The sequence below is a fragment of the Artemia sp. Qi Xiang Cuo genome, chromosome 6 (genome assembly GCF_049724085.1).
Source record: "Artemia sp. Qi Xiang Cuo chromosome 6, ASM4972408v1, whole genome shotgun sequence".
Lineage (NCBI taxonomy): Eukaryota > Metazoa > Arthropoda > Branchiopoda > Anostraca > Artemiidae > Artemia > Artemia sp. Qi Xiang Cuo.
In genome coordinates this window covers 73,413,894-73,440,747 of record NC_142799.1, presented here as the reverse complement: position 1 = coordinate 73,440,747, position 26,854 = coordinate 73,413,894, and the positions used below count along the sequence as shown (strand labels likewise).

General features: G+C 34.2%; 1 protein-coding gene across 1 annotated transcript in view; it reads right to left on the bottom strand.

The window, feature by feature from the left end:
* LOC148951578 (uncharacterized) overlaps positions 1-26,854 on the bottom strand; it is a 103,445-nt gene that overhangs the window by 21,580 nt on the left and 55,011 nt on the right. The window contains exon 5 of the mRNA XM_089090343.1: positions 22,541-22,868. Coding sequence (XP_088946469.1) covers positions 22,541-22,868 — 328 coding nt within the window. The remainder of the gene's footprint in view (positions 1-22,540; positions 22,869-26,854) is intronic.

Below are 26,854 nucleotides of genomic sequence, written 5' to 3'. Positions count from 1 at the left end.
GCACAGACAGAACAATTATTTAAACATTAAGTAAAAGTAAGGCACATCTCCGACAATGAAGGTTTTTTTCTAAGCCTCTGGCCCATAAACAGAATTTTACACCCCTGTCTTTTCTCCTTTTATAGAAATTTTTATGGGCATTGAACAATGGCACAGTTGATATGACATAATTAGTATAGCACGCAAAACACTTATTTGTGAGCAAGGCTATACACTAACTATATAATGAGTCTGCCAGACAACAGATATACAATATAAGTGCCAAAAAATACTCCTTTTTGGGGATGATAGGAGGAAAAATTGACCCTTTCCCAAAACAAAAATAATATTCCGAGACACTCCATCCAAAGAAAAAAAAAACAAAAAAAAACCAGAAGTTTCAAGTTAGTACCATAGCCACGACAGAAAACAGGACCTCTTCTGTTATGCCACGGTTGTCACCCGATGATAAAAAAAAGTCACTATAGTTTTAGTGATTTTCTGGTTGATTTGGTGTTTTTCTTCAATAATCTAGTGATTTTTGTGCAGATTTTGAATTTTTTTGTTTAGGCAATATAAAAATCACTAAAAATAGTGATAAATCACTAAGTGTGGCAACCCTGTCTTATGCTGATCGAAAACCAACTGAACTCTGATTGTAATTAAATTTAAAAAGAAAAAGTTTTTTTAACTGAAAATAAGGAGCGACATTAAAACATAAAACGAACAGAAACTATTCCGTATATGAAAGGGGCTGTCCCCTACTCGACGCCTTGCTCTTTACACTAAAGTTTGACTCTTTCTCACAAGTCTATTTTTTTTAAACGATAAAAAACTTTACCGTAAAGAGCTAGGCGTTGAGGAGGGGACAGCCCTTTTCATATACGGAATAATTTCTGTTCGTTTTAAGTTTTAATACCGCTCCTTACTTTCAGTTAAAAAAAACTTGTTTTTTTTTATATTTAATTTCTGACAGTTTTTGAATTAATGCAGCTTTGATTTTGGCTCACCGTACATTAATAATTAAAATGAAATTTGTATATTAACTCTCCTTTTTTTGCTAAATAGCTTTCTCGAAATTTTGATCTGACTTAACTTACGAAATAACTTACGTAACGAGCTTCTATATTCGTATATTTTTATTACGTAAATGTGGGGTTCTACCCCTAGTCAATACCTCACTCTTTACGTTAAAGATCGAATTATGTTCCAATTCTTTAAGAATGACCCCTGAATCACAAAGGCCGTTTAATTAGAAAAGATAGCTTTTTTGAAAGTACTAAACAAACTTTAGCGTAAAGATCAAGGTATTGACTAGGGGGAAACCTCCTCACCTACGTAGTAATCCCTGTTCGTTTTAATTTTTAATATTGCTCCTTACTTTCAGATGAAAAAACTTGTTTTCTTATTTAATTTCTGATCGTTTTTTAAATAATGCTGAGAAATCCGGCACTCCCTCATAGAAATGCCCCTTCCCCTATGTCAATATCCTTCATGTAAATATCCTCGTCGCCAGAAAAAATCCCCCTTGAAAATGTCAGCATACTTCCAAATAACAAATACTGTATCAAAACAATGGGCAAAGTTCATAACTTGCAGCTCTTCCCCCGGTGACTGTGGGGGATTAAGTAATCCTCAAAGACATATTTAGTAGGTTTTCGACTATGTTGAACAAAATATCTATTTCAAAATTTTGATCCGGTGACTTTGGGAAAAAATGAGCGTGGGAGGGGGCTTAGTTGCCCTCCAATTTTTTGGGTCGCTTAAACAGGGCACTAGAACTCTTGATATAGGTTAGAATGAGCTCTCTCGAGATATCTTAGGACCACTGGATCGATACGATCAACCCTGAGGAAAAAAAAAAAAAAAAAAAAAAAAAAAAAAAAAAAAAACACGCATCCAGAATATTTCTTCTGGCAAAAAATGCAAAATTCTACATTTTTACAGATAGGAGCTTGAAACATCTAAAGTATGGTTCTCTGATACGCTGAATATAATGTTTTGATTTTTATTAAGATTCTATCCCTTTTAGGGTGAGCTTCCTCCGTTTTTCGAAAATAAGACACATTTTTTCATGCTCGTATTTTTTGATGGGTAAGAATAAACTTGATGAAACTTAAATATTTGAAATCAGCATACAAAATTCAATACTTTTGATGTAACTACTGGTATCAAAATTCCGTTTTTTAGAGTTTTGGTTTCTATTGAGTCGGGTTGCTCCTCACTTACAGTTCGTTACCACGAACTGTTTGAAAGTGCTCCGGACTCAGGAGTATCGCTAACATTGGCTACCAAAGATGTAGCCTCTTGTGACTAGATAGACGTTATGGATACTTTCTAATTATCTTAAGTAACATGCAGCAGAAGTTTACCAAAACCAAAGTTTATGATAGGAAGGTGAGTTATAACCAAAAATAAGATAGAGAGGGGGTCAGCCATCAAACAAAGAGAAATAATCATAAAAATATAAAGCTTGATAGTAATATTCTTTTTCATTGCCTCTTAAAGCAAATTTCAATTTTCCTCGCAAACTGAAACTCTTACTTTTATAGCCAACAAGAAGCCATTTTGCTTATCAGCAAATGTTTTTATACGGTGACAGAACATTAAATTGGCTGTTAAACGTTATCACTCATTTTAACTGACAGCGTGACCATATATGACAGATGGAGTCACTAAACCAGGAAATTATTTTTTGTGAAATGAAAGAGCCCAGGGAATAAATTTTTTCCGACTGGCTGACTTCCTAATGTTTTCTGACATAGGCATATCTTTCAAGACGGTGCAATTGCGTCGATAGAAATCGATATACAAGCCTACAATTTATTCGTCTTCTTTTATACTGAGTATTTAGAAGGATCATAATTCTCCTTCGCTTTGAGCCTTCAGACCATTTCAACATATAAAAGGATGTATTTTTTATATCATAGAAAATTTGATGTTTATTGGATTTCCTTTTTTGATAAACTTTCTCTTTTATTAAGATTGGCTAGAAATGACCGAAAGAAACCGGACCATTTCTTCAAATAGCATTTGAACAATGAACGGGGCAAGTATTGAAAATAACAAGAATAAATTTTCACTGTTTTGTTTTTAGCATTTAACTTGGTCCAAAATTGAATTTTATTTTGCAGCCAGATCTACGGTATCATGGTTGCAGCGGCAGCTGCAACCTAGTACAGAGCGAACCACAGCCCATAGTAACCAAAAGTTAAAAAACGCGTTTTCAAAAAAACTGTCTGGTGAGAAAAAATTGCCATTTGACGCTGAATCAGGAATGGTAACTATTGTTTCGGTTAATTTTAGAAGTAAAAGTTTTTCGCGAAAAGAAATTTATGGTGATTTCGAAAAATAGCCTGAAACCCCTTGAAAATGACGTCAAATCGCGATAAAAGGAGCACCATAGGAATTAGCATGATCGAAAATGCTTTTAACCAATTTTATCCACCGTTTCATGACCTTGGTGAGCTTGGAAGGTGTGTAATAGCTTATTCGAAAGGGAATTAAATTTGTAAGTGGTTTTTTTAAGTGACACAAATTTTTGGAGGGCAAATAGCACCCCTCGCTATAGGCCCCCTCCCCTCAACTAGTCCTATAAAAATTTTGAGATAGCCATTTTGTTTAACATAGTTCAAAGGTCCAATATATATGGGTTTTAATGATGATATGGCCCTCCATAGTCCCTGGGGAAGGGCTGTATGTGGTGTCAGGTGTATCGATATCGCGCGTATCGATATTATGCGTATTAATATCACGTGTATCTTATTAGGAACATCGCCATTTGCTGTTGTTTTTTTTCAGTCATTTTCAAGGCTCATTTTTTAAAGCCCGTCCCGGCAAGCCATCATGATTGAAGCAGCAGTTACAACCTAGTAAAGAGCGAACCACGGCCCATAGTAACCAAAAGTAAAAAAACGCGTTTTTTAAAGAAACTGCCTTGTGAAAAAAAATTTGCATCTGACACTGACTCAGGAACGTTAACTATTATTTCGGTTAGTCTTAAAAGTAAAAAGTTTATCGCGAAAAGAAATTTATGTTGATTTCAAAAAAAGCCTCACACCCCTCGAAAATCGCGTCATATCAAAATGAAAAGTGTACCATTGGAATCAACATGGTCAAAACCTTAAACAAGGAAGTTACAGTCTCTCTCCCTGAACAACAAGGAAAATCACTTCCTTGCATCGGTAGCACTGATTTGTCTTCCGTTTTTTTTTTTTTTTTCAACAGGTCTAGCGGGCTATCAGAACATCATAAAGAGATTCTTAATGGCTCATTCAAAAGCTATTTCTCATATCTGCTTGCTTTTTATTAATCCTGCCATCTGCAAGTGCCATATGACACTAAAATGGCACTTTTTGTGCTATTTCTCAAAGGGTGGCACTAGAAGTCTACCAGAACATCGTTGGCAGAACTTTTATAGCTCATATAAAAGATATTGCACATATCTACGTCTTTCATATAAATTCCACCATCATCAAGTTCAAATGGCACTAAAAAACGGCACTTTTTGTGTCGTGTCTCAAGTGGAAAAGCTGCACTGTAAAAAACTATTGATTTCCAACAAAATGTTTTCTCGAATTCGTACAAGTTAAAAAAAAATCCAATTTTTCTGTTCGAATTGTGACTTGCTTATTTAATTCAAACAAGTCACAAAACAATCCAATTTTTCTGTTGGAATTGTGACTTGCTTATTTAATTCCAACAAATTATTGAAATTATTAGGATATTTACTTTTCAGTAGAAAAAATTTAATTTTCACCGTAAATAGGCTATATCAATCAACACAGTTTGAACTTCAACAGTAGTTTAAAGTTTCTTAAATATCCTTTTAAATTTGACTATAGGACCAATGAAAGTAATATGTTCAGTATAAGTCCAATTCAAACATTTAAATTATAGCAGAACAAGGGGAATGCTAATTGAATTTTGTGTATAAAAAGATAATTATAAAAATTAGGAAATATATTTTTACTTTGAAATAAGTTGAGCTTCCTTGTCTGCAAAATGAACACGCAGAAACGCAGATGCAAAAATTATCTTTTAACTTTTACAATCGAGATTTTTAAATACATTTTTTGTGAATTTATGTTGATAGAAAATTTCTTGAGATGTTACCCTAATCTTAACAGTGCTACCAATGAAAATATATTGCTTTCTGAATTCAATTTTTTTCTAATTAATAGTGAAAATCCTTATGTGGGAACAACTTACGTTTTAGCGATGAACATAATTTTTGTAATGAGACCCAAAAAGCGTTTCAAAAAAAAAAAAATCTTTCCTGGATTTGCCACAAATTTGCTGCTTACGCTGAATAACCAAGTAAGCAAATATTTCCAAGAAAAGAAGACGCCTTAAGGGTATTTCAGTCCTTTACGTACACGCACAGGAACCAAAAGCTGCCCCCAAAAAGAGAATTTTCTAAAATGGTGCACATTTCAATTGGACTCAGAAAAACTACACTTTAATAGCATGAATCGTGCTTCAAAAACTCCGGTTTGCTACAGGATTAATGAAAAAATAGGACGTTAGCCCAATAAGTTTTATCAAACAGTTCATAGTGTTACACAGTAATAAGGAGTGACTCAGCTCAATTGTAATCGAAAATCAAAACTATACTTTTGATAAAAACGGATAAAAACTGAGTCTATATGCAGATTATAACTATATAAATATCACTATGTTTAATATATAATCACCAAAGGCTTCAAGCCTCAGAAGAAAAAGGGATTTTGAAAACAGGGAGCCTGATTTTCGAAAAAGATAGAAACACCCCCCCAAAAAGTCAATAAATCTTAATGTAAATCAGACCTTTAGATTCAGCGTATCAGAAAATGTTATTGTGGGGGGTTATGATCTCCTATCTGCACAAATGTGGAATTTATGTTTTTGCCAGAAGACTGATCACTGATGCGTTTCTATTTGTTGTTTTTTTTTGTTCTAGTGTCCTTTTTAAGAGACCGTAAAGATTGTATGGCAACTAAACCTCCACTCAAAATACCTAACTTGTCTCTTATTTTGTTTTCGAATGTAACAATTTGAGATAAAATTGACAAAAAAAAAATCATCTCCTTTAACTGCCTACAAACGCGAAATACAGAAGTAGCTTTGTAATTAAGACATTCAAACGACTACGGAACATTTCTACATAGGGGGCATCCAAATTAGAGAGAGAAGACGTTCTGATTGTGATGGTAAGTATTCAGTTTAGTTTATTAATATTGATAACTTGTGTCTTATGGTTTCCCAAAATGTTTAAGATAGTAAATTTTTATAAATAAAAAAAGTTTGGTAAAATTCTACGGTACTGTTCTATTAACTGTAAACAATGCAAGAAGTAAAAATCGGTTACTGCTAATGAAATAAAAGAAAATAGGATAGAAGTGTAATAGTTTAGAAACAAAATTCGGTTATATATTTGCACATTAGGGGGGTGGGGGTAAATTATAGAATATATTAAATGCGTAACCTAACCTAGGTAACTTTTTTCCCCCTAAACCCCTAAAAACTAAAGTTCAAATATTGTAAACACAGTTAGAAACCACTGTTTGCAATCCATTTCTCCGTTGAGAGAACCTGTTTGACTGTTTTTTTCATCTATCTTGCGTGGCTTACAGCTAATAAAACAATACCAAGTCTATTTTATCTACTTTTGACTATCTTGGAAAGGGATTAGGTTAGGAAAATGAAACTTTCAGGGATGGGTCTACAGGCTAAAGTATGCGTACTTATGTACTATCTGGAACACACACGAAAAATGAAGTTTGGTTGATGCTAATGAAGTAAAACAAAATAGGATAAAAATATAATAGTTTATAAACAAATTTCGGCTATATATTTGCACGTTAGGAGGGGTGGGGTGGGGGGTAAAGCAGAGCATATATTAAATACCTAACCAAACCTAGTACCTTTATTCACCCTAAACGCCATAAAACAATAGTTTAAATATTGTAAACCCAATAGCAAACCATGGTTTACAATCCATTTCTCTATTGAAAGTAACCCGTTTCGAGAGAAACCCGCATCTTCCCTGTATAATACAGCGCATGTGTTCCAAATAATACATAAGTATCAAAGTATGTCCCGGGAAAGTATTTTGAAGTACCTACCTTCACTCCTTCTCCCTCTAGAGGGTCCTTAAATTGAAATTAACGACCCTCTTAAAAACTTATTGAAAATTTAACAAGACAACATTAATTTCAGTTATCAGTTTCGCTTTCTCAAGGTTTAGCTCCAAAATTGCAATTCCTGTTAGTTGAGTTAAATTTCAAGCCATATCAATGTTTTTTTTTTCTTCAAAATTTAGGAAATGTATTTGCATATCTTTAAAAAATTATAAATTGGGATTGATCTAAGTTGTGAAGCTGGAAACAGTTTCGCCATACTTTATCTAAGCAGAAGATCTATTTCGAAAGGTTTCAAATTTATAACACACAGATTTTATGAGGTGGCGAACAAGAGATTTGATGAGATATGATGAGTAAGTCAAAGGTATTCAGAAAAGACAGGATTCGTGGCATTATTATTGCAACCGCTCACCTCTGGAGGTAGAAAAAAGGGGGGAAGTCTTTCTTTTATTTGTGCCTCGATTTGATTTCATATTCACTTCAGGTCCGAGTGTCACTTTTTTCCTGATTGGAAGATGTTTCTTACTCAAGTGTCTTCTGTCGGCCTGCTACTACGCCATTGATTTACTGATTTCCACCATGAAAAAATGCAGCCGTTAAGAGGTGTCATACTATCTGGGAGACATTTTTTGTTGTAATTTTCTGTTCTTGCAACATAAATAAGATTATTTTTTTTGTATTTATTGATGCTTCAGAAAGAAGAAAGGGAAACTGAATCCTGAGAACTAGATATTAGACTGTGGACCTAGGAAATTAAAAAACAGTTGGAATGGATATCCAAGAAGAAAACGGAAAACGAAGGTAATAAGATGGATATCTAGAAGAGATGTTAAATTTCAATGTGCGTCTTTGTCTAAATACAAAAAATTCAGTTCGAGTATGATAACTTGATATCTTCATTTTTCAACAAATTGGACATTCCAATAAAATCATGGAATTCCAAAATGGTCTCCAATATTCAATTCATCTTCTGAAATTCCAATTTTGTTGTTGAAAAAAAAACAATTTTTGTTGAATCTTAAACGAATTTCTTTAGAGTGTCGAGCTATTGGGCTAGCAGAACTTTAAAAGGCGATGTTTATTGGCACTCATTTTTCATGCATATCCTGGGAAGGCAGATTTTAAACCTATTACTCATATCTACATGCTTTTTATCAATTTTACCATCAAAAAGAGCCGTATAGCACTGAAAACGGCACTTCCGGTACCACTTCTTAAGTGGAAGAGTTTGGAAGTATGAAACTGTGCCATTGCAATAATTATAGTCCAAAGCCCTTAACTGTAGGCTTATAAGAGCCCCTCACATATGCTCCCCATCCAAACCCTTTTAGTAAGTTTCATAATTCAGCTAGTCATATTAAAAGTAAAAGATTATAGCGAAAGCAAATTAACTAAAACTAAAAACTTTTCAACGAAACATCTACCAAAAATTAAGCTTGATTGATCAACAGTTTTGAATTGAACCTTTAAACTTCACTCTGTGATGAAGCCTGTGTCCTAGATCTAACGGCGGTAGTTGAGGGGAAGGGACGTCCTTGCCCCCTTAGTTTTTGCTCTTGCCTAGGTTTTGAAATCAACTTTTTTTGTCATTTCATTGGAAAAGGCACTTGTTTCATTTAAAAAAAATGGAGAAACAACCGAAAGTGCACTTTGTGGGAATGTGCTATCAAGTCAAATTTATAAGAAGCGATTAAGTATAAATATAAGCTTTTAAATGAGCCCTTAAACAGCTTTCTTTTGTTAGAGAGGCCTTCTAGTTTCTACTAGTCAGTAGGTGATTTATAAAGCCCTGTCTTTAGTTAGGCTTTTTCAGGCGAAGTCGGCCGAGTAAAAACGGGTTTTTGTTCATCAAAAAACAAATTTTCCTGAAAAACATGTATTCTTTTGTGAAGTTTGGATAATAAACTTTATGTTATAGACTAAAATTCTTCTTAGCTGTCAAGGTTGTTTGCAGTGTATTTTAGAGGTGCCCTATCTCCCCTAGAACGGTGGTAATTAGAAATTATATTAGAAATATGTTTTCAACTGAAACTAAGGAGTGACATTAAAACTTAAAACGAACATACATTATTCCGTATAAATAAAAAAAGATCATGGCAACATTCTTTCTGCATTACATTTTAATAAAAAACCAATAAACCTTAATTTAAAAAAACAAAGAGGGAAGTAAAGAGCGAAGTTGAAACTTCAAACGGACAAAAAATTTATTTCACAGCCTATTTAATATATATTAATATAACTAGTACAAATAAACCAACTAATTATGTTTCCCTATGCTTTTATGATCATACAAAACTAGCGCTTTACTGAAAACTCAAAATAATATAGGAATTTTGGTACAGTAAAAGCAAACCAATTAAGGATACCTTTTATAGAATCAAAATATTATCAATCCCTTTTAGGATCCATCCCTTTTAAGATAAAGCAACAATCCATTTTACGATTTTCTTTATTTCTTTTACGTTTAATTTGGTATCACTTCTGCAGAAGGGCTCAGTTGAATGACTGGCTCTCGTTTTGGCTCTTCGAAGGTCAGATCATGATTAGTTTGTACGCAAGTTCAAATTAAGGCCATCTTAATAGCATTAGGACTACAGAGTAGCTTTAGAATTTGTACCATAGCTTAAAATTCACTTTTGTATAGAGAGAAATATGAACCAGAGTTCATATTATGTCTTATTTGATATTCATTTTAAGTGATACTAAAGCATATTTCTTACAATTTAAGACTGTATATTACCCACTATTGGTATTACAGCTGGTGAGAGCAAAATGCTGCTTGATAAATCAATCCAATATTTCTGTATGCTGTTCAATTACTTCGTGGTTATTAACAAATATTTAGTTTTACGCTTATGTTTTTACGATACTTTTAATTGTATACTGAAAGTTACTACTACTACTGCTAACAACAACTACTAACAACTCACCGCAGCACCAAGGCGCCTGAGGCCAAAACAGCTACGCAGGCTCGTCATCCACCCCAATCTATTCAAAGCCTCCCTTTTTACACCCGCCAACGATGCTCCCATCTACTTTAGATTATTGTTTATAGCGTTCTCCCATCCCCGACAGGGGTGTCCTGCTTTCTAATTACCTGTAAACGGCTGGCCAAAACGAACAACATTGGGCAATATGTTATCCTTCATCAACACAACGCGTCCAAGCAACTTCAACCTTTCTTTCATTCTAGCCCGAGAGAGCGGTAGTGAACCACATTTTTCGTATAGCCTATTATTTGAAATACGGTCAGTCAGCCGGATACTCGAAACATTCCTTACGCTATTTCTCTGGAAAACATCTAGTAAATTTTCATCGACTTTTCTAAGCGCCCGTGCTTCAAGACCATATTTGACCACTGTCATCACTGTAGCTTCTAATATTCTAATCTTCGTTTGCAAACTGATCTTCCTATTCTTCCAAACTTGTTTTTAACTGTGAAAAAACACCCTGAGCCTTGGCTATTCTATTTTTAACATCTTCACTGCTCCCACCATCTTTACTAATAATACTACCAAGGTAAGTGAAGCTACCAACCTGATCAATCTTTTCATTACCCAAAGTCACCTTTTCATCTTCACTTATTCCTAGCCTTAGTGACTTAGTCTTCCTAACATTAATTTTCAAACCAATTCTAGCACCCTGAACTCGCAAAACCTCTAAAACCTCCAAAACCTATACTGAAAGTTACTAATGTCACAACTGGCGTAAGACCATGAAAAGCTTTATAGATTCGTTGAATGTTGTCTGGCTACAAACTCACTTTTGACTCTTAAATCAATAATACTGTTTTTTATACTTGACTTTTGGTTTTTAGTAAAGCGCTAGTTTTTTATAATCATAAAAGCACAGGGAAACATAATTAGTTGGTTTATTTGTACTAGTTATATTAAATAGGCTGTGAAGTAATAATTTTTTCCCTTTTTAAGTTTCAACTTCGCTCTTTACTTCCCTCGGAAAAACTTTTTTTTTAAAATTAATTATATATAAGTGTCAAGTAATTTGAAACGGCATGGCCTTTTCTCAGAACTTCCAGACATTACCATTGATAAATGATCCATTGAGAGGCCAGCAATGCAAAGTTCACGAAGCATGCAGCGAAAAAAAAATGGTTTGGAACTAAATTATTTTGCAGCTGACTATATGCTCTTATATACATTAGCTTCAACTCTTCAAGTAATTTGAAGCAATACAATATTTTTGTGTATTTTTAACAATCTTTAATGAATCCTTAAAGCTTATTTAGAGTTATTAGAAAATGATTATACTTAAAAAAATTACGGGTCACCCATGTATGCTTAGGTTTTTCTCCACATAGGTTTTCGTTTATGGTCGTGAGAAGTTCTGGATTTATCATCTCCTTCTTTTAAATTTACAACGGATCTACCGAAGTCAATAACTATGGTGATCTACATCTTGAATCGATTACCGACTTTCAAAACAATAAAACCAACGATTAAGGTCTGTAATAAAACGTAACGTTTTTTAAATGAAAGTAAGGAGAAAAAGTAAAATTTGAAACGCAAGGAAATTATTCATATAGGCTATGAGGGGACTGCCCCCTCCTGAATCCCTTGCTCTTTAATCTATTCTTTTCAAAAAGCTTCTTATTCTAATTAAACATCCCTTGTGTTTTAAGAGTCGTCCTTAAAGAATTGGACAAAAAGTCAAACCTCAGCGTAAAGAGCAAGGAGTTAAGGATGGGGTACTCTCGGGAACGACTCTAATCACTTTAGCCTTATACCCTTATCTATAAATATTTCTAAGCCTTTTAAGATCTTGTATCTAGAGATATCAAATGCTCGTTCAGAGTCTATGGGGCCTATGCAAAGGAGTCAAATTACTCAGACGCTTATCAATAATTAAACTAAGTATGACAATTGTTTCAAAGGACATATGAGGAGGACGGTCATGCCATGCACGCACGCAGAATGTTACAGCAGAAAGATATCTACGCCGCTTACTAAAGAGAGGGTTACAGGCTCTTCAGTTGCTAACTATGTGCCTCTATGAGGTACAGGAGGAGGAGCCAAGTCCTGAAGTAAGGATGGTTGCAACCAGGAAAAATGTCAACTATAGAAAAAAATCAATATAAGGACAGAATAAAGACTGACACCTATCAGGAATATGTACTTGGTCCACAGTAAACGCTGGGTGGAGACAAAAAGTTAGTACCGCGTACAACCGTTGGAGAACTGTCCAGGATTTAATAGCCCGAGAGGTGAAGAAAAGATGGATTTATCGTTGAAATATACTTTGGACAAAGGAGTAAAGGACCTGCATCAAGTGCAGCGATGGTAGCCGCGTCAGCGTCGACAGAGGGGAAGACTTATAGATACATTCAGACGCATGTACAACCGTCGTCTACTATGTGCGCTTATGTCACTCAAATTCCAGTAGTAAGAATGTCCTTGCTGCAGCTACCATATCAGGTCTATACAGAGGCATCATCAATGCCTTGTGTGCCACATAAGGCCCAGGAAGAACTGAGTCCTAAGCAAGTACGAAGATTTTACCTATTGAAATGTGTGTTCATGGGTTGGTGGAATCTTTAGGGGCTCAGTAATCCGCCAATCCAGTCTTTTTTCCGCCTTCCACAAGATCTTTTTTTCCTGGTACTACAATTTCTTTTTTGCTTAACATCGTTTTTGATGAATGAAAATTTCGCTTGCTGAAGGCGGGTCACACTCGTCACACTCAATTGCAGAGACTAAAGTTTCCTTGTACGCTGAATTTATGAGAAGAATAGTTTATAACTACATACAATTACGCATGTTTGTAACTGTGTTTAAACTATGTTATATGATAACATATGTTAAATATGCTGCCATGTGACATAGGCCTATATCTATTTTATATATTCATGACTAAAGATGTTTACAACTTACAAATAATTAAATATAATTATTTAGTATTATTTGAATGGCCTCCGTACAACAAAAAAGGAGCAGGAAATTTCCTGCAGTACAATGCATTCCTTTTTTTGGAATGTAAAACATTGAATTACACAAAGCCTGCTAGAAACATTCCCTTCGATTGTCTCCAGTCAATGTCTTTTATTCCCCCTCGTTATCCCCAAGGATGATAACGAAACGAGATAAGCGATGGCAAAAAGTAAACAAACAATTAGACTGGCTTAATGACCAGCATAGAAATATCCAAGCTTCGTAATCACTTTCTCTAGGTCTTCGTAATCCTTTTTCAAACACTCCTAGTTTCTCAAGGGACTAAAAGCGAGACACAGCGAGAAAATGGGGACAACTGCTTAGAGATCCCAATTCTCAAAGCCAAGTAGTCTGAACCTCCAAATGGTCTTTCTGCTTAACATAAAAAAAATTCTCTCGTTTTCTTTTATTGCTACCATGTGGAGTTCGTACTTTTTTGCCACTCAAAATACAAGAAAACCATACGTAATAATTAAAATATGAATAGGATCTTAAATTAAACTGGATACTAGCGGATAGTATCCGTCGATGGCAGTTCATATTTTTTTGGATTTTGTGCAAATCGCGGATATTGGCGAATAACTCGCTTTCATGGTTGTTAGGTATTTGGTTTTAATTCATCTGATTTTTGGCTTTTATTGGATTTTATTCATCTTTTAAGTTTTTGGTTTTTTCTTTGTTTTTTTGGTCCTTTTTACATTAATTTTTTGCGTTTGTTTTTTGTTGTTTTTTTCTTCGGTGCTTTCCTTTGATGCGTTATTTCGTTTTGTGCTGTAAAAGAGAGGCCCTTGCATTCTTAATGCGATCACGTTGTTGTGTTTTTTCTGTTGATTTAATTTATCTTCAAGAGACCCAATGTTGGTCATTTTTCCTTCTTTATGGGATGTAAGGCACAAGTGGTTTAAGAAATTATCTTCTATATTCATATATTAATAATACGTATATTAGGGGGCTCGTCCCCTAGTCAATACCTCGCTCTTTAAGCTAAAGTTGTAATTTTGTTCCAATTCTCTAAAAATGACCCCTTAATAACAAAGGCCGTTATTTCGAATATTTTTTTTTTAATATTGTTATTTAGGGGAAATTCGGTTATTTAGAATAAATAGTTCTTATGAAAGTACAAAAAAATCTTTGGCTTAAAGAGCAAGGTATTGACTAGGGGGTGAACCCAATCATGCACCTAATATTTTTTGTTTGTTTTAAGTTTTGATGTTGCTCCTTATTTTCACTTAGAAAACTTTTTTTTATATTTAATTTCTGATCTTTTTTTAAATAATGCTGGGAAATCCGGCGCCCCTTCATAGAAATGGTCCTTCCCCATGAAAACTTCCTTTATTAAAAGTTCCTCCCACATAACCCTCGACCCACCCACCCGCCTACTACCAGAAAAAATGCCCCCTGAAAACGTCTGTATACTTCCCAATAACCAATACTATATGTTAACATTGGGTAAAGTTCATAACTTTCAACCGTCCTCCCGGGGACTTCGGGGGATTAAGTCATCCTAAAGGACATAGTTATCATATTTTCAACCATGCTTAACAAAATGGTTATCTCAAAATTTTGATCGGGTGACTTCGGGAAAAATGAGCGTGGGAGGGGGCCTAGTTGCCCTCCATTTTTTGGTCACTTGAAAAGGGCACTAGAACTTTTAATTTTCGTTCCAATAAGTCCTCCCACGATATTCTAGGACCACTAGGTCGATACGATCTCCCCTGAAAGAAAAACAACAAAAAAACAAATAAACACGCATCCGTGATCTTTCTTCTGGCAAAAAAAAGCAAAATTCCAAATTTTTGTAGATAGGAGCTTGAAACCTCTACAGTAGGGTTCTCTGATACGCTGAATATAATGGTGTGATTTTCATTAAGGTTCTATAGTTTTTAGGGGGTCTTTCCCCCTTTTTTCGAAAATCAGCCAAATTTTCTCAGGTAGGACTAAATTTGATGAAAGTTATATATTTGAAATCAGCATTAAAATGTGATTCTTTTGATGTATCTATTGGTATCAAATAACCGTTTTCTAGAGTTTCGGTTACCTTTGAGCCGGGTCGCTCCTTACTTACAGATCGTGGTAACGAACTGTTTTAAAGGTCTAAGACCTATTGTGGTATTTGTGCTTTACTGAAAACTATTCACGTTACAAATATTTACTTTCATATTAAAAACATTGAAAAATAAAATACAGTGAAATAAAAATCTTTAACTGAAAAAATATAAATGTTTATACTGTTATAACATTAATAAATCAAATAATTTTAACATTTTGATTACTAAATATCAGTATTTGTAGGCTATATTAAACTGACAATCCACATTCATTTGTATTTTTTCAGTAAAGTGCAGATTTTGTTCTGGCCTTGGAAAGGCATAGGGGCTTAGCGCACAACTTATGTTAATTTCTGCTCGTTTTGAGTTTGACTCAGTTATTTATTGTAATTTCTGTTCGTTTTGGGTTGAATTTCTTTATCGATACTCATGTGTGGTAGTTTCAAGCTAGGTAAGTTGTTTTATTTTGTTGTTGCTCATTTTTTGTTTAATGGAGTTCTTTACTTTTCTTTGAAAAACTTATTTTGTGGAAAAAGTTTTTTAAATTAACTGAAAAACAAAAGCTCACTGTTCAAAATACATATAGTTTGTTATTCCGATAGACCGATCTGAAGAAAACAAAAGGAAGAAGCCATGGCAAATCTTTTCAAATTAGGGGGGTTGTTGGGCTGTAACTTGTATTTTCAGAACATGCATAGTACGGAAATGGGCTTGGTTGTCCCTATCAGTTATTGGGCTCTGTTATGCTTGCTATTAGGTTATAAACTGGTCATACTAAGTACGGGTATGGGTCAGGGTCGTATCCAAGATTTTTTTGAGGGGGGGGGGGGGAGGTTCACAAAATAATTTTTCTCCGGAGGGGGTTACAAAAAAAACTCTAAAAACGCATCAAAAATTTGTTTATATTCTTTTTTAACTTTTTACGAGTCGCACAAAGATTTCGGGGGAGGGGAAATTCAAAACACCTACCCCCTCCCTTGGATACGGCCTTGGTATGGGTTCGCTTATGCTAGCCAGTTGTACAGTGCTGGGTCTCAACGTATGTTTGTATATCTGTTCCTCTTTGTTAGAATACTATCAGTTGTTATTAGGAATATCGAACAAAATTGGAATGAAGCTTGGACTAACAGAGTAAGCTTAAAGCAATGACAACTTAAAGCTAAAAAAGAAGTGAAGGCTGAAGAGTGAAGCTTGAACTGAAAACTGAACAGTTTTGAATACAAACAGAGACTTAATCTAAGCTGCGACAAAATACTATTTAATTCCTCTTTAAAAAGAAAGTCCTACTTTTAGTTAACTTGTGTTTGCCAAATAGTTAGTGATCTTAATGCCCTCTTTATTATCAATCATGGTGCTAGCCCAAGCATTTTTCGTAAGAACTTAAATTTCGATGTGGGAAACAACGATTTTCAGCCCAATTTGTGTCCCTTTTGTCCCATTTTTTATTAGATCTTTCCAGGTCAAAGATTTCCTTATCATGTTGAAAAGCTTTATCTCAGCGTTCAGGGAAGGAAATAATCTAATGAATGCTTTCGCGCGATAGCATTAGCCTGGGCGACTCATGCCGTAAATTTGAAAATAAATGAATAAATGGATTTTTTCAGGAAGCGCTTGAAATTGTTTTGGAATTTCAGTCATTTTAAACATAGTCTTGACGAGTCGAATTTATATTTGAACATTTAAAATTAGACCCTCCCCCCCTCTATTAGGTTGTTAATTTATTGCATAAGGCATTTTGTTGAATCAAGTACAAAAAACCTAAAACATAAAAGTGAGTATAGTCTTCAGGAAAATTATAGAAAAACTTGCTTTGAAGGGAGGGCTTGACTTTGAAAGAAGGGCTTAAAACCTTGAATCAGCTTGAACAAAATGATTTTTGGTCGACCCTTGAGTGTACGCTTCATTTATATATATATATATATATATATATATATATATATATATATATATATATATATATATATATATATATATATATATATATATATATATATATATATATATATATATATATATATATATATATATATATATATATATATATATATATATATATATATATATATATATATATATATATATATATATATATATATATATTCTCAAGAAATTGACAAAGTGAAAAAAAATAAATATAAATAAATGATGAAACTTTAAGATTCCATTATCATTATTTAACCAAATTATTATAATCAGACATTTATGAAGAACAAACAAATTGCCAAAAATCGAACAAAATGAATAACATTTTTTATGCAAGAAAAATAGAAACAGAAAGGCAGTATCAGTGACGGATTTTATGTATTATACTTAGAAATTAATCTTTAAAAGGAATTTTAGGCCTTGTCTTGGTTGATGATGAGGCTTGTTTATACTGCATAAATAAAGTTTTTTTTTTATTATCGCAAATAAGGCCAACACAGGCCAACACTCCTCCACCCCAACCTATTCAAAGCCACCCTTTTTACACCCGCCCACGAAGTTCCCATTTCCATTAAATCTTTCTTTATGACGTCCTCCCACCCCAGACGAGGACGACCGGATTTCCGTTTAGCCCTAGACGGTTGGCCGAAATGAACAATCTTCGGCAATCTGTTTCGTTCATCCGCACAACGTGCCCTAGCCACCTCAACCTTTCTTTAATTATAGCCCTAGAGAGCGGTATTGAACCACGTTTTTCGTATAGCCTATTGTTTGACATACGGTCAGTCAGCCGGATACCCAGAACAATCCTTAAGCGATTTCTCTGGAAAACATCCAGCATTTCTTCATCCGCTTTTCGGAGCGTCTAAACTTCAGAGTCATACCTGGCCAATTTGATTTCTGTGGCTTTTAATGCTTTTATATTGGTTTATTTACTTATCTCCCAATTTTTTCAGACTTTTTTTAACTGTGAAAACACACCATGAGCCTTAGCTGCTTTATTTTTAATATCTTCATTGCTCCCACCATCATTACTAATAATCCTACCAAGGTAAGTGAAGCTGCCCACCCGATCAATCTTTTCATTACCCAACGTCACCTTTTCATCTTCACTTATTCCTAGCCTTAGTGACTTAGTCTTCTTAACATTAATTTTCAAACCTATTCTAGCACCCTGTACTCTCGAAACCTCCAAAACTTCATTCATTTTCAGTTTTAGACTTCCCTTCCTCTCCTCAAAAAAAATTTCTCACAGAAAAAATAGGGAGTAGGGAATAGGGTATAGGGAGGTGTGGAAGCCATCCTCATGTATATCATAATCATATTTTTCTGACCGAAGCGGATGCGCCTAATTGCCCTCTTTCATTCTCAAAACACTGTTATAAAAAGCTAAACCTTAATTTTAGTTTAGTTATAAGGAGCTAAACCTTTTTATAGGAAAGCCCTGACTTGTGGGAAAAAGGTAACGGAAGTTGTATTCAAAATAAATTTATCTAAAATTTAACTTAAAGCTAAATTAAGGTTAAATACATAATACAAACTTTGGAGTTAAAATTGATTTATTTAAAATTAAAGGTAATGACGTTGAAATTAAAGTGGGATGAATTATCAAACATATTGAAAGAGTTTCCGTCCCTTCAACAGTTCATTCTTTACAATTAAATTTTACTTTTTATTCCAAATATTCGAGATAGAAAGGGTTCATTTCGTTGTATTTGTTTTATACAATAAACTTTTCCTTTAAAATGTTTTGATAGTCAACGAATAAACAGAACGTTTGTGCAATTACAAACTGGTTGTATTTATTGCATTCCAAAATCATTTCAGTACAACACAAGCTAAATTCAGCACGATGAGCATGGGGGTGGTAGGAGTAACCCCTCTCGTTTTACATGGGCTTGTTTCCTGTTCCTTTTAAGTGATGTCATCTGTACTCACATCATTTGAAAGAAGTTCTTTTTTTTAAAACAGTTTGTGATAACGAACTGTAAGTAAGGAGCGACCCGGCTCAATAGTAATCGAAACTCTAAAAAACGGAGTTTTGATACCAGTAGATATATCAAAAGAATCAAATTCTTATGCTGATTTTAAATATGTAAGTTTCATTATGTTTAGTCTTATCCATCAGAGGTTACGAGCCTGGTAAAATTCGCCTGATTCTCGAAAAAAGGGGAGAAAACCTCCTAAAAGTCATAGAATCTTAATGGAAATCACACCATCTGATTCAGCGTATCAGAGAACCCCACTATATAGGTTTCAAGCTCCTATCTAAAAAAAATGTGGAATTTTGTATTTTTCCAAGTTGAAAGATCACGGATGCGTTTTTTTTGTTTTTTTTTTCCAGGGGTGATTGTATCGACCCAGTGGTCCTTGAATATGGTCAGGGGTCTCATCCGAACGGAAATTAAGAGTTCAAGTGTCCTTTTTAAGTGACCAAAAAAATTGGAGGGCAACTAGGTCCTCGCCCACGCCCCTTTTTTCTCAAATGGCCCAATCAAAATTTTGAGATAGCCATTTTGTTCAGAATAGTTGCAAGACCGGAGAACTATGTCTTTGGAGATACAAGACCCCCCCAAAGCTCATGGAGAAAGGTCTTTAATTTAAAAAATCTGCCAATTTCTTTACGTATAGTATTTTTTATTGGAAAATATACCTACATTTTTGGGGGGTGGGAGATTTTCTGCTGGTGTTTTTTTTTCACGGGAAAAATTTTCCATGGAGAGGGTAGTATCCAGGGGTATTTCAGGAGAAATTCTACACTAGGGGAATTTGCCAGAATTCCTCTATAAAATTCTTCTAATGTATTGCTTTCACATTGCCAACTCAATTTTACACGTGGAGATGTTAAAGGTTATTGTCCAGGGTAAATTTTCACCAGGATTGAATTGTCTAGAGAATAAATCTTTGAGCAGGAGGGATTTATTCGTGAAGGTGTGGCCAGATTTCCTGCTGTTATCTCAAAAACGATCAGAAATTAAATAAGAGAAACAAGTTTTTCCGCTCAAAGTAAGGAGCAACATTAAAACTTGAAACGAACAGAAATTAATACGCATATGAGGGGGGTTGCTCCTCCTGAACACCTCGCTCTTTACGCTGAAGTTTCAGTTCTATCCCAATTCTTTAAGAACGACTCCCGAAACACTGTTTGTTTAATTAGAAAAATAAGAGGCTTTTTTAAAAGAACTAAAAAACTTTAGCGTAAAGATTGAGGTGTTGAGGAAGAACAACCCCCCTTATATACGCAATAATTTCTGTTCGTTTTAAGTTTTAATGTTGCTCCTTACTTTTAGATGTAAATCATAAGTAGTTGCTGGTTAGCTAAATCCACAGTATATATAATAGCATTATGATCATTCCCTATCTCACCCATTATAAAACCCCGGACCGAGGTGCGATTGCTCCAGAGAATGTATAAACCGGTATAAACATAAGCGACATTAGATCTTTTCACGGGTAGACAAGTCAGATCTCTCTTGAACGCCGAAACTTGGCTTCAACGTTGGAACACTAATTTTGAAGAAACTAATTTTAAATTAATTTATTCCAATACATACATGAAAATCGTTAATTAGTAGTGCAATGTTATTATTAGATGTTCTTAGGAATTAAAAATAGGTTTCGAAGTCTCAAGTTGGTTTCAAAGGCATTTTGAGAAAGTTTCTGCCAAAATACGTGTTCCAGGGTGATTGAACTGCTGATGGCAGATCAAATGAGAGGAGCTGTTTGTACTTGCCGATATATATATATATATATATATATATATATATATATATATATATATATATATATATATATATATATATATATATATATATATATATATATATATATTATATATATATATATATATATATATATATATATATATATATATATATATATATATATATATATATATATAGCCCCAGCACTCGGCACGCGGCAGGCTTCTTCATATGGCTTCTCTTTGTCACTTGTCTTCTAATCGCAGACATTTTGTTGTGTTTTCATACCAGTTTGAAGCTTCTACTAATCTTCAAACTTTTTGTTTTATTTTTCAAGGTTTTTGAATTGTTGTAATCCCTTGTTAAAATATATACAAATATTTTTGCAATTACCAGTTCTTTTGCTCTTTACACAATTAAATTTCTTTTCATACTGCGGACTATTCAAAGATATTTCATTATTACAGCAAGTCCGACTTCTAACAACGATTTCCACTCGGCTTCAAACTTTTGGTTTAATTGTTTAAGGTTTTTGAATTGTTGCAATCAATTTTTGAATTGTCGCAATTGCAAACAAAGATTTTTGCAATTATCAATTTTTTTGCTCTTTACGCAATTAAATCTCTTTTCAAACTGAGGTCTATTCAAATATGTTTGATTATTACAGCAAGTCCGATTTCTAACAACGATATCTACTAAGCTTCAAACTTTTTGTTTTATTTTTTAAGGTTTTTGAATTGTTGTAATCCCTTGTTAAAATATATACAAATATTTTTGAAATTACCCATTTTTTGTTCTTTCCGTAACTCAGTGTCTTATCATACTAAAGTCTATTCACAGATATTTGATTATTACAGCAAGTTCGATTTCTTACAACGACTTCTACTAAGCTTCAAACTTTTGGTTTTCTTTTTTAAGGTTTTGAAATTGTTGTAATCCCTTGTCAATATATAAACATATATAACTGTTTTTGCAATTACCAGTTTTTTACTCTTTAAGAAATTTAATATGCTTCTTCATACCTGAAAATCTTCAATTTTTCCTCATAAGTGAGACAAGTGTGACAACGTCATTACAATACTGATCCATATAAAAATGATGTTACTCACGTAAATAGTTTTTTTTTCTAAAATTAAGTCTGTTAACAAATTTCTCAAACTTCTGAACTATCTAAATCGTTTTTTTGGGCCAGAATATATCAGGATAGGATGCCAATTTTCCCGAAAACAACAATTTCTACCAAGCTTCCAACTTTGGTTTTCTTTTTTAAGATTTTCGAATTGTTGTAATCCCTTGTTAAAATATACACAAATATTTCTGCAGTTACCATTTTTTTTCTCTTTACGCAATTTAATGTCTTTTCATACTGTGTCTTTTGAAAGATATTTGATTATTAAGCAAGTCCAATTTCTAACAGCGATTTCTACTAAGCTTCAAACTTTTGGTTTTATTTTTAAGGTTTTTGAATTGTTGTAATCCCTTGTTAAAATATATATGAATAATTTTGCAATTACCAGTTTTTTGTTTTTAGACAATTTAATGTCTTTTCATACTGCAGTCTATTCAAAGATGTTTGATTATTACAGTTTGTTTCCAAAACTAAGGCTCTAAACAAATTTTCTCAAATTTCTGACCTATCTAAATCGTTTTTTTTTATGCGAGAATAAACCAGGATACCAATTTTTCTGAACAAATATCGATCTTTTTTTAAGAACATAAATATGTACATAACTGTTGTTCACTTATAAAAATAGTAATATATTTATATGCATATTCAAGCAGTGCAAAAATTATGTGTCAAAAAATTAAATACTCACGTCTCAAGGGTCTTCCTGTGCAATTCACCGATCCTGGTAGGTGGCATTCTTCCCTTTGTATGTCAAAAACAAACCCATCGGGGCAAAATTCCCCAACCAATCCCTTGGTTGTACAAACATGGTATCTATCACAGTATTGTCGATCAGGGATCCTTGTTTGCAGCAAATATGCACAAGATGGCAATTTGGGATCTCGAACAACATTGCTAATTTCTCCGAATGGTGCAAAACCTTCAATTCGTGTTCCATTTCCTCCAGTAGCTCCAAGAGTCACGTTAGAACCAATTCCACCAACTAGGCCTGCAAGAGCTGGGCTAGGTCCAACTTTCTGGAAATGAATTACACTAGTATTGTAATGAGATCATATACTAATATAAAAGGCTGTTTATCCATGCCTTTTCTGTTTATCCATGTGATGTGATGTCATATGAAAAATCACGTCTTAATCTATTTCAATGACGTCGTTCGTAGCACAAAAACTAGTGTTGCTTAGGAAGATCTATTAGTATATTCTTGAAAAGCAAGCATATAAGTGAAAAATAATATGGCTAGAGAAGACCCAAAAAACATAAATTTACAATTGTTATAAATTATGATTCATTAGAACAAAAGGAATTTTTGTCAAACCCCCTGAACAATCAAACGTGATAAGTTCAAGAGAACGACCCGAACAACGTAAATTCACAATGGATCAAAATGAACAACCTAGACCATTATATGAGACTAGACCAATATGGGCAGCTAAAGCAAAACAACATTGACAAATTTTCTGAAATAATAAAAACCCAAAATGAAGAAGAAATTAACATGCGACTAGACTACTTGCAATATAAGAGGATCGAAAAGAATAAAAACGAAAGTCAAGAACAAAGAATTGTGTGCTTAAAAGACATGTGACAGCGAATATCAGAACAAGTTGAAAATAAAAAAGAAAAAAGAATTGCTTGGTTAGAAGATATGTAACAGCAAGCATCAGAATGTGTCAAAAATGAGAGTAAAAAAGAAAACAGATTAGGTTAGAAGAACAACTTTGTCACTATTTTTGACACCAACAAGCTCCATTAAAAAACCCATTACAAACCAGCAAGAGTACTGTGAACTATGTAAGTATTAATTACAAGTTATTGGGACCCTTCAACATTGTATGTATTCACTGTACAGCCCTCAATTTTCCCGATGAAAGAGTTGCAAACAAAGATAATTCACTAAAGATTGCTGCTTGCCTTGTCAAATTGCATTGCCACCTCCACAATTTCTAAATGAATCGGTTTGTCTTTTTGTAGGACGTTATTTGCTCTTTAAAGAGTTCCAAAAACAAATCCAAAACTTGAACTCATATTTCACTCTAGCTTCATTCAATATAAGGGATGACCGAACCATCAATAGTCGTAATGTTTTCAGTTTTAAAGTATCTGGACAAATTTATCACAAAATCAATATAGCGGCTCCACCATCATAAGCCACTGAAGGTGATTTTGAACCACATTCATATGGCCAAATGTACTTTTTAGACCCCGATGAAGCTGTTAAAGAATGCCTCGCACATCCTTAAAATTAATGGATCTCTCGTAACCTTATGGATCTCTTGGAAAAATATTGCTAGACACAAACTTCTATGCCAAAGGTTACGAGTAAATGCGAGAAGTGGAGGATAATGTAAATCGTCTCGGTGCTTCACTGGGACAGCAACCTCCAAACATGTAGCTCATTTTCACTGTTTCAGATGTTGCCGGTAATAGACAGATTAACCTCATATACGCAATGAAGTATGCGCTGTGCTTTCTCTTAATGCTGACCATAGTTTTCTGTCATATAAAATGGCTGTAAAACAATGTGGCATAAATCTTGTCCATTAAAAAAATACCAACCATAGTGTGGAGCCTTTTACCTACCCATTGTTTTGTGCAGCTGGAACATCAGGATGGAAGGTGAATTTACGACTTCAAACACCTTACGCAAGTCGTCCACATCTAACACGGTTTGAATTTTTCTTGATGTAAAGAAAGCTTTTGACAGCCTTACACAAAAGATCCTCATTGGTAAACTTTCTCATCATGGTGTGCGTGGGGAAGCATTGTCTTGGTTCTCTTCATACCTCACTGACAAATCTATCGCCATGGACGATACAGACAAGGAAGTTCAAATTGAATACGGAGTACCCCAAGGTTCTATTCTTGGGCCAACCCTCTTCCTGATTTACGTGAACGACCTCTACCGACTTCTTAACACCCCAATTCCCAATGTTTGCTGTGGATTGTGTCACAAATGTTAATTTAAGACTATATCGGCGTCCACATCTGATAGTCGAGAAGAACTGGTAGCATTTGCAGATGACACTACTCTAGGTGCTGCAGCTCCGGATGAGTCATCCCTTATTCTGAAGCTTCAAGCACTGACTGAGAAGATACTCCATTGGTTTGACATAAATCAACTAGCTTTAAATGTAAAAAAAAGTCGTACCTTCTTATTTTTTCCCGTACAGGTATGACCTGCCGGACAATTACTGAGCTTCCTACACCAAGAGGCTCCATAAGTCGTCTCCCGGATCGATATGTGCGATTCCTGGAAGTTTTTTTGGATGAAAATTTATCGTTTAAGTGGCACGTTCAAGTAATAAAAGTGAAAATTTCCCGTGGACTTGGAATCATCTGTAAATTAAGGTGTTTATTTCCTTTTCCTGTACTCCGTCTTTTATATTTCTCTCTCATTTTTCCTTATATATGTTACTGTTCGTCTGTGTGGATGTCTACGTTTCCTTCTGTACTTGCTCCTGTTCATATTCTTCATGAGAAAGCGGTAAGAGTTCTCCAGTCGACTACACACATTTCTGTTGATCTCCTTAAGATTAGAGATATTTATGTTATATCTCTATCTTCGTTGGCATATCAATTCTTCCACGGAGATCTCCCATTTTGCTTTTCTGGACTACCTAAGCTAGTAGGGGAAGTAAATTTGTACGCAGTTCGAAACTGGGAGGATGTGATGATTCCTACTACTCCCTCGGTTCGTTCAGACTTTGGTCTGGTCTTGACTGTGGTACGTGCTTGGACCTTGGTTCCTGCTGAGATTCGTCAGTCACAAACACTCGGCTCCTTTTAAAAGACAGATGAAAAGTTTCTTATTAAAGGTAAATATTAAATAATTTATAGTTGTTTTATGGTGTTTTTGTTTGTTTAGTTTTTTTTTTGGGGGGGGGGGGGGGGTTTTTTTTTTTTTGGCGGTGGATCCATGATGTTATAGATAATTTTTTTTTTTTTTTTTATTGTCGGGTGATGAGGGTCGCTGTTTCGTGTTGACTGTCAGTGAGTTGACTTCTTTTCCTTATAGATTTATAAATTAGACATTGTTTAGTATTGTTTATGCCAAGTTTTAATATTGCTCATTTATTCTGTGTCGTTTCCCAAATAACGGGCCATTGAGCCCTTTTTGATATTGTTTTTGTTATTGTTATTTATGGAAATAAATGGAACTTGATCTTGAATTGGCGACGTAACGTGTCGCTTTTCAACCTCTGCGAACTATAACACCCGACATGTGTCGGATTGGCTTTAATGTTTCACATTTCGTGGAAGACTATTTCAACAATTTATTGTCGATAAAGATATTCGCATTGAGCTTGATTGCGTCCAATGGATAAAATTCAACCAGTAAACTATTGTGACCAAAAACTACGTAGGTGTTACACGACTTCTCAACGACTGAGCTTCGAAACAAAATGCAGTCGTTGGCGAAAAAATAATACTTCCGTCATCATTCACCGGATCATCCCTTTACTTTGCTGAATATTTCGAAGATGCTTTGGCTATTTTTCGTTGCTTCGATTTACCAGATTTCTTTATAACTATGACTTGTAATCCTGATTGGCCCAAAATAAAAGAAGCAGCACGTTTAAATCTAATGATCATAAGTTTATCGTAAAATTGCTCACTCAAGATTGTCGCGATCTCGTTGCTCGAATTGTGAAATTGAAATTTTATGAAATAACCAATGGTATTGATAAAAAATAGATATTTGGAAAAGTGGCAGCATAAGTGTATACAATTTAATTTCAAAAACGTGGACCACCGCATTTGATATTGATCATGCGTCCTAGTGATCAAATCCGTAATCTAGTCGAAATTGATGATCCTATTTCGGCTGAAAAATGCCATCGAACCTTTACTAAGAGTAAAAAAAAAATGCGAGTTGTACGATAAAAAATGGAATATTGCTCTCTGCATTCGATTTTCCAATGCAATATAATACAGTTACATCTTTAGGGGATGATGAAAAACCAAAGTATCGATGCCGTTATGATCCCAATTTAGAAAAAAA